The sequence below is a fragment of the Hipposideros armiger genome, unplaced genomic scaffold (assembly GCF_001890085.2).
Source record: "Hipposideros armiger isolate ML-2016 unplaced genomic scaffold, ASM189008v1 scaffold_827, whole genome shotgun sequence".
NCBI classification, from domain to species: domain Eukaryota; kingdom Metazoa; phylum Chordata; class Mammalia; order Chiroptera; family Hipposideridae; genus Hipposideros; species Hipposideros armiger.
This window is the reverse complement of record NW_017732177.1, coordinates 133,870-143,226: the sequence shown is the minus strand read 5'-3', so window position 1 is coordinate 143,226 and position 9,357 is coordinate 133,870. Positions and strand designations below refer to the sequence as shown.

Below are 9,357 nucleotides of genomic sequence, written 5' to 3'. Positions count from 1 at the left end.
AGCCAGTTTTCACTGAAAAATTTTGGACTGAGTTGATTTGATCTGATTGCACCATGGTGGAAACCAAGTCACTATGATTTCCAAGTTAGCAAGCAGTAAACGCATGCCAGTTTTCATAAAATAATTTACTGGGAAATCTCAGCTGTGTGGCAGGGGCCAGTGATTTTGGTAACCAAGTGTTTTCTTTCAGTGCACATAATGTATACATTTTGTTGAAGGAGGAAAGCTGACAAACACTCTGTAACTGTGACAGGTTCCTCTGCGTACCTCTTTGATTACTAACTTAGGTTTCCACTGGAATTTAGAGCTTCGAACAGCAATGAAGTAAAACACATCTAGCAGCTAACAGAAAAATGAGCTGTGAAATTGAGTAAGAAAAAGGCCTTGAGAATTGTTGATGCTGTCAATGTTTATAAAGGTTTTCTTGTTTTGTTTTTAATTAGCTGGCTCAAATGTATGGTAATTCAACATTGAAACCATGGCCTTCTCCAATTTACCTGCAAGGTTCTTAAGCTGAGACACTGTTTTAACCCAGTCAGTTCATGTTATTTTCAAATTTTATAGATGATTATTGACTACCAGTTTTATTTCACATCCACAATTCTAATTCAAACCTTGGTATTACACTTTTTTGAGCTAGTGTGTCTGGTTTTTCCCCTTTTGTTAACTAATCGAAGAACGTGAAATCTTTCCCTTGCATTTAATCATCATGAAATATTAACACCTTGACCTACATTAGATTTACAGTGTCAGAATGGCAGTTGTGTCTATAAGAGAATCCTGTTGGATGCTGAACACGTCCACACATAATATAAAAATTTCTAACCCTTACATAGAGTTTTTTAGAGCTGTGGTAAAATGCACATAACATTTACATCTTAACTCGCATGCAGATTTTTAATTCATGATTCTTTGGAGAAAAGAACCAGTAGAGGCATGAGACAGCCATTCTTCCTGGTATTGGAGTTCTCGGGGGGTTCCTGACACCTATGCTGTCTTGCTAAAGTTCTCATGTTTTGGGTTTTTAGTGCCATTTTCCGTCTGCATCAACATGAGAAATAGTGGGCTATAATTAACCCTCTTCTTGGAATGGAGATAGACATATTCCTTATTTTCTTCTCCTCCCCACCTCCCAAACCTGGGACTTTGATAATGGTGAGGTTTTTATTTTCCTTTATTATTTTTTTAAATTAACATATCTCTACCACTGTATGAAATACCCTCTGCTTAATGGCCCTAACCTTAATTCACGGATCCCGTGTCCTGCCAGTTTACCTGGGCATTACCTACCTGCGGAGAGGGTCCTATACTACATTGGTGAGGAATAGTGAGCAGTATGCTGGCAGGTGTTACCAGGTGTCACCAGATGGTAGAGAGACTTACTCAGTCATGACTGCGAAGCAGTAAGCAGCATATGGGTGGTTTTTTCCAGGTGTTGCCCAGGTATAACCAGGTGCTACCCAGGTGTTCCCCAGGTGTTCACAGCTGTTACCAGTGACGAATCCTGGTAAGCCACCAGTGTGGAGCAGCAGGCAGTCGGCTGGCGTTTGGCCACATTTGCCTCAGATTCTCTCCCTGGGTTTGTGTTCACCAGTGGTACCATATTTATTTCTGGTCTCACTGGCACGATTTGACATCAAGTAATAAAGAGAAAGTGACTTCCTTGTCTATTTCCTACTTCCAACAATCTAGAAATGACGACAGGTGTTCACAGGGCCCGCTCTCAGACAGACACCGGTCTCGGGCAGGCTGAACTGTCGTAGCCAGCAGTTCAACCTGCCCAGGTGAGCAAACCACGCAGGGTTCCTTTGTGCACCTGGAGCGGTTCGGGCATGTTTCCTGGCAGGGGTCTGTTCTCCGTGTGTCCTGTGGCATCCTAGCTTCTTTCGTTCCTGTGGCCCTGCCATCGGCTGGGGAGGAGGCAACCCCCACAGTCAGCTAGCGAGGGAGGACGTGCATGTGGGAGCCGCCTTTGCCACTGCCTAAAAGCCTAGGTTCACGGTGGCACCGAGCCTTCCACTGGTGACAACATGCCCCCCCCTACAGAGGGGGTAACCTGGAAGCTGGGGTTTTACCTGGCTGGACAGGTGTGTTGCAGGTATAAGGGGTGGAGAGGGATAGGGTTAGGATTAGGGTGGCTATCTTGGCAGCCACCTTCAAAGAGGCAAAGGAGGTTTAGGGTGCAAGTTGGGATGACGGTAGTTGTCTTGTAGATGCCTTCCTGAGGCAAAAGGATGACCGAAGCATGGAGGTCATGCGTCCCATTCTTTCCCTGGGTGGGGCTGCTGCCAGGAGCCTCAGCAGCTCCCCGCTTCAGTGGCAGCAAGAAACACCCTGATCTACCCTCCAATGGCAGCTCACGTCCTCGCGATGACCAAATGCTGTCCTGAACCATTTGTCCTAAGGGAGAAGGTGCATTTGAAAAATCATGCTTTCCATTACACACGCTATTTCGATAACGCGCCCCTCTAACAAACCGAGGAGTACCTATTCTCACGAATGTGTGATGGATTCGGGGTTCAACCAAAATGTCAGCAGCTAGCGGCTATGCAGAACGTATGTCACAGATAGCATATGTGTGCTTCGAGTTTCAAAGACGATTCACGTGCTTTTGCTGCACAACTCACTGGCAATTCCATACTGAGAGGAGATCGCATGGGCAGAGGAACTCTGAAAGCTGGATGTGATGAAAATATGTTTCAATTAACGGTGGCGTAAAGCACTTTGTGATAAAAGATCAGTAAACGTGTGCTGCTGTGAGAGCCGTAAAGCTTCCGTAGGGGGACTGCTAACCTATTTTGATTAATGTTTACGGTATAGAGGGGGAAAAAATGATGCATTAAAGAACAAAATTATATGTATGTGTACCATAGCCCGAAAGGGCTCCTCCAATTGTAACACGTTTTATGAATATTAATAATCTGTTCCTTAAAGGCCACTTTGAGCTCCGAATGTGATCTGTGAACGTGTGTGACTGACATGTGTTGCGTGCAACATAAAGTGAGAACCGTTCGGTCGTAATCCCTTAGGAAATGAGCATGAGACGTTGTTTCCTTAGGGGGAAAGCGAGCACGTACGTTTATTTTGCACACCATCCCGGGGACATTTGGACCTCCCTTTCCAATGCCTGTCACGGAAGCACGTCTGCCCTTATCTCCCTTTCGTAGCCTCTCTTCCCCAAGAAGAACTACGAATGCCTGACGAGCTGTCAGTTCCTCAAGTACGTGCTGTCCGTGAAGCAGGGGGACTGTCCGGCCCCCGAGAAAGCCAGCGGGTTTGCCGCCGCCTGCGTGGAAAGCTGCGAAGTGGACAGCGAGTGCTCCGGGGTGAAAAAGTGCTGTTCGAATGGATGCGGACACACCTGCCAGGTGCCCAAGACGCTGTACAAAGGTAAGAGCCAGCCGCGCCTGTGCTCACAGCTTCAGCCTCTGGGGGTGCGTGTGTGCTGGGAAAGGGCGCCCCTCAAAGATGTCACCATTGCAAGGACAGGGAAAGCAGTGACAAAACTCACCCGGTGCCCCAGGCGAACATCTTAAAATATTAACAGACCGTGCAAATCAGCCACAGTGAGTCATGGTGCAGCCGAGCAAATCCTTCCTAGTAATTCTTGTAAACTTTAACAGGGAATCCAATCAAATCAGGAAACTTTGTGTGTGTGTGTGTGTGTGTGTGTGTGTGTGTATTTTCCTCTGGTAAGAATAAATCCATGAAACTCCTCTGGGTACACTGGAATAAACAGATTTAATTCCTTGGGAAACGGGCTGAGCTGTGGGGTGGGGCACACTTGAAAAACCGCATACTAAATGTGCCAGGATTGTGGGTTTTGGTTTTTTTCCCCCCCTGTTGGCAGAATTCCAGAACACAAGTGTCGCTGTGTGGACTTTAAATATTTTGATTAGGATCTTGAGATCCTAGATGCCGAATAGCCCTCTTTCAGAAGATAAGGGTTCAATCTAGCAAAGCGTTGAGCAAATGGCATACTTTACATTCAGAGGCGGTTTCTAGAGCACTTCACGCCTCTGTGCTAAGTGTCACTTGCTTCTTTTTCTCTAAAGTGGCAAAGTCCTCTCATTCCAAACTGCTGCTGTTGTGTCATGTTCGTTTGCAGGCCATCAAAGCGTGCCCTGAGACCTCCCCTTTTCCTACTTTTTAGGGTTGAGTTGCAGACTAAAACAGACTCCATCCCTAGCCATTGTTCATTACAAGTAAAAAGAATAATCTGCCTCTCTGTATCCTGTTTTTCTCACTTCCATTCACACACAGCAAATAAATATTATTTCTAAATATAGGTAAGCTTTAAAAAAACAACAACAGTAAAACAGTATTGGTCAGGGATGCCGGTTTTGAATTCCGTGCTGGCGAACGATTTTCAGAAGTCCGTTTTTAACCCTGATGACAGTCACGTCCCCCCCACCCCCTCCCAAGTCACAGACTGCCCCACCTTCCTCTAGCTCTCAGCTGGAAACGCTCTCATCCAAAATCTGTGTAATCCATCCAGTTTTCCTTGGAAACCTGGCATAAATACTGTGTCTCAAATGCAAAATAATTGCTGCTTTCCCCCTTCTTACCGAGTGACATATCTTTAATGGATTTAAAGTTGTATTGTTTCCCTGCCTCTTATTATAAACGACATAAAGTCACTTTTGCACAATGTAACACCATTTCTTTGTTTTTTTTTTAAAAGTGTATCATTAGGAAACCTTGTTCTGTTATTACAGCTCATTTGCTATTTAAGTATTAGCATTTAGCATAAAAATGGGATGCTTCTCGAAGGATTGCTGAAGCCCCATTTGTAAAACCTTTCGTGTTTTCACAGCAGGGCATTTAAAAGAGGGAATATAAATTAAAATATGCTTTTTATATAAAAGCACTGAGGAGCCAGTATGAATTTCAGATATGCCAGGTTTGCTGAGACTAAGGGAGCGCGTTCATGAAAATTATTAACTATGAAGAGATGGTTGCAGTTTTAACCTGTGCGACACTAAATACGGTAGAATTTTTCTTTTTCTTTTTTTGAAATGCTGAAGTTTTCTAACAAAGTAGCTCTACACAGGAATTTTTACGGAAAGAGGCAATTCGCGGAGAACTACCCACACACAGAATAAACAGACTCGTTTGACCTGACGATGACTTTTGCAATCATGAGCATAAGGAAAATATTTTTCATTTTGAAAAATATACAGATGGTGCCCAAAAAATGTATACTCATTTTAAGAAAGGAAAGAAGTCTGTATTAAAATTATGCTGATGGTAACCACTTTGAGCACCCCTTGTCATTGCAGAAGTCAAACGTGACTTGTATTCATATTTTGTTATTTGTATATACTGAGTATTACACTTTTTTATTTTTAAAGATTTTATTGGGGAATTGGGGGAGGGGAACAGCATTGGGGGATTGGGGAAGGGGAACAGACAAGCTGCTGTCCTTTTGTTCTTCTGTCTAGTTGTGGAGGACGTTGCTTCACTGGCCCGTGTTGGTATTATCATTGCGCTCTTCCTGGGTGAGGCAGTTGCTCACCGGCCATTGGACGGCTGCTCATGGCAGCTCAGAAAGCTCACGGCAGCTCACGAAAGTGCACGCCCGCTGCTGGCCAGCCCCACTGCAGCCTACGCCATCGCCGGCCACTCACGGCAGCCCAGCTCCAGGTCGAGCTGTTGTTCACCATCTTAGCTGTAGAGGGCGCAGCGTCACTGGCCCNGTGTACGCTAAGGGCAGAAAAAAACAAACAATGAACAAAAATTAATGAGTCTAGTAACCAAGAGTTTTCCAAATTTTAAATCCGAGCCAATTTAAAATTTAACCTGGCAAAATCATGAACTGGGGCCATTGTCATTTGTGGAATTATTCATATGAATAGTTTCATAAAGGAATTGTCATTACATTCACTTTACAAAAAACAGTTTGCTTTACTAGACTGGATATAATTGCATAAACAAGAAATTTAACATTTTGTACATGTACCTGTGTTTTTATTTACTGTGAAGTTTGATGGGCGTTATGCTCATTATGATCTGGATACCGCGCACACCTTTCCTAAAACGTTCCCATCCCTCGTAACAAGTCCACGCATGATTAACTTGTAATGTCGCAAGAAGTAGTACATGCTTAATGGTCAGAGTTTCTTTTCTGACACCCAAACGACGTTTTGTTCACAGAATTTCCAAGTGGCTAATCACGGACCAATGTCTACATTTTCTTTATGTCTAGAGCATGAATATTCACTCCTCATTTCCTCTGACCTGTATGCATTTTTGTCCTTCTTCCATTCAACTGCTAAATTCTCATTAAGCCGTGATTAAAGCCACAGGGGGAGGCCTTGTGTCCAGGTACCATATGTTCTCCAATTATATGGAGACTATTCATATTTCTTCAACCGAACCCAAGGTAATTATCCAAAATAATTGATAGAGAGCGTCTAAATTTGCCTCTGGTAGATATAAATAATAGAACAGTTAACTACAACTTGCTGTAAGATTCTTGTACCACATCGACGTATTTGTAAGATGATTTTTATTTAAGTGAAAAAACGTAGACTCCCTTTTTCTTTTAAATCCCAACAGGGCACACAGTTCTCTGTGTGCAGATTTCAGTGCCTATCGTGGCAGTAGCATGCTGGGAACTTTTGGGTGATCACACTGCAGAAGAAGCAGTGCCCACTCTCTGTCTTTGGATCTTACAACATTTTTGTCAGAACCACAGAAGCGTTTGGAAATGTTAAACAGTAAACTTGTAGCAGTGGGAAAGGAAAAAAGATAGCAGTTATTTTACTGAGGACCTACGGTGGGCCGACTCTACCCAAAGCACGCAGTTCTTTGTGTGCACTATCTCATGTCATCTTCACAATATATTTTTTTTGCTTTATCTCAAGCACATGTACCAATCTAGAAAGCTCCGGTGCAAAGATGACCTTTTCTGGTTTCCATCTTTGTCTCCATGGTCCTCAAAATAATGACCCCGCCCCCCCAAAGAAAAAAAAATCACCTCTTTGAATCTATGCCAAAAAGAAAAAATATTGAATAAACATAAAAACAATCCTCACATCAACTGGAAGACCTAAATTATTGTGCTAATTATCATCATTCTTCTATGCTCACTGGGGATAATTGCTTTGGGTTGGGTTGGTCCACTGTTTTTGTTTGTTTGTTTTCCATGCTGCCCCATTAGCTCAGTACGTAAGTGACTAAGATGAGGACTTATCTCCTCTTTCCTGCGTCCCTCAGTTCAAGCGGGTGGTGTTTGGTGTGTAGGTAAATAATTAGAATATCGTGAACAGAGCACCCATACTTGGTTATCTGATTTTTGAGTCATAGCCAGTTTTCACTGAAAAATTTTGGACTGAGTTGATTTGATCTGATTGCACCATGGTGGAAACCAAGTCACTATGATTTCCAAGTTAGCAAGCAGTAAACGCATGCCAGTTTTCATAAAATAATTTACTGGGAAATCTCAGCTGTGTGGCAGGGGCCAGTGATTTTGGTAACCAAGTGTTTTCTTTCAGTGCACATAATGTATACATTTTGTTGAAGGAGGAAAGCTGACAAACACTCTGTAACTGTGACAGGTTCCTCTGCGTACCTCTTTGATTACTAACTTAGGTTTCCACTGGAATTTAGAGCTTCGAACAGCAATGAAGTAAAACACATCTAGCAGCTAACAGAAAACTGAGCTGTGAAATTGAGTAAGAAAAAGGCCTTGAGAATTGTTGATGCTGTCAATGTTTATAAAGGTTTTCTTGTTTTGTTTTTAATTAGCTGGCTCAAATGTATGGTAATTCAACATTGAAACCATGGCCTTCTCCAATTTACCTGCAAGGTTCTTAAGCTGAGACACTGTTTTAACCCAGTCAGTTCATGTTATTTTCAAATTTTATAGATGATTATTGACTACCAGTTTTATTTCACATCCACAATTCTAATTCAAACCTTGGTATTACACTTTTTTGAGCTAGTGTGTCTGGTTTTTCCCCTTTTGTTAACTAATCGAAGAACGTGAAATCTTTCCCTTGCATTTAATCATCATGAAATATTAACACCTTGACCTACATTAGATTTACAGTGTCAGAATGGCAGTTGTGTCTATAAGAGAATCCTGTTGGATGCTGAACACGTCCACACATAATATAAAAATTTCTAACCCTTACATAGAGTTTTTTAGAGCTGTGGTAAAATGCACATAACATTTACATCTTAACTCGCATGCAGATTTTTAATTCATGATTCTTTGGAGAAAAGAACCAGTAGAGGCATGAGACAGCCATTCTTCCTGGTATTGGAGTTCTCGGGGGGTTCCTGACACCTATGCTGTCTTGCTAAAGTTCTCATGTTTTGGGTTTTTAGTGCCATTTTCCGTCTGCATCAACATGAGAAATAGTGGGCTATAATTAACCCTCTTCTTGGAATGGAGATAGACATATTCCTTATTTTCTTCTCCTCCCCACCTCCCAAACCTGGGACTTTGATAATGGTGAGGTTTTTATTTTCCTTTATTATTTTTTTAAATTAACATATCTCTACCACTGTATGAAATACCCTCTGCTTAATGGCCCTAACCTTAATTCACGGATCCCGTGTCCTGCCAGTTTACCTGGGCATTACCTACCTGCGGAGAGGGTCCTATACTACATTGGTGAGGAATAGTGAGCAGTATGCTGGCAGGTGTTACCAGGTGTCACCAGATGGTAGAGAGACTTACTCAGTCATGACTGCGAAGCAGTAAGCAGCATATGGGTGGTTTTTTCCAGGTGTTGCCCAGGTATAACCAGGTGCTACCCAGGTGTTCCCCAGGTGTTCACAGCTGTTACCAGTGACGAATCCTGGTAAGCCACCAGTGTGGAGCAGCAGGCAGTCGGCTGGCGTTTGGCCACATTTGCCTCAGATTCTCTCCCTGGGTTTGTGTTCACCAGTGGTACCATATTTATTTCTGGTCTCACTGGCACGATTTGACATCAAGTAATAAAGAGAAAGTGACTTCCTTGTCTATTTCCTACTTCCAACAATCTAGAAATGACGACAGGTGTTCACAGGGCCCGCTCTCAGACAGACACCGGTCTCGGGCAGGCTGAACTGTCGTAGCCAGCAGTTCAACCTGCCCAGGTGAGCAAACCACGCAGGGTTCCTTTGTGCACCTGGAGCGGTTCGGGCATGTTTCCTGGCAGGGGTCTGTTCTCCGTGTGTCCTGTGGCATCCTAGCTTCTTTCGTTCCTGTGGCCCTGCCATCGGCTGGGGAGGAGGCAACCCCCACAGTCAGCTAGCGAGGGAGGACGTGCATGTGGGAGCCGCCTTTGCCACTGCCTAAAAGCCTAGGTTCACGGTGGCACCGAGCCTTCCACTGGTGACAACATGCCCCCCCCTACAGAG

The 9,357-nt window shown here is 43.5% G+C and overlaps 1 protein-coding gene across 3 annotated transcripts in view; it reads left to right on the top strand.

The window, feature by feature from the left end:
* ANOS1 (anosmin 1) overlaps window positions 1-9,357 on the top strand; it is a 184,840-nt gene that overhangs the window by 123,933 nt on the left and 51,550 nt on the right. For all 3 annotated transcript variants that reach the window (XM_019629175.1, XM_019629173.1, XM_019629172.1), the window contains one exon: window positions 3,168-3,390. In XM_019629175.1, coding sequence (XP_019484720.1) covers window positions 3,168-3,390 — 223 coding nt within the window. The remainder of the gene's footprint in view (window positions 1-3,167; window positions 3,391-9,357) is intronic.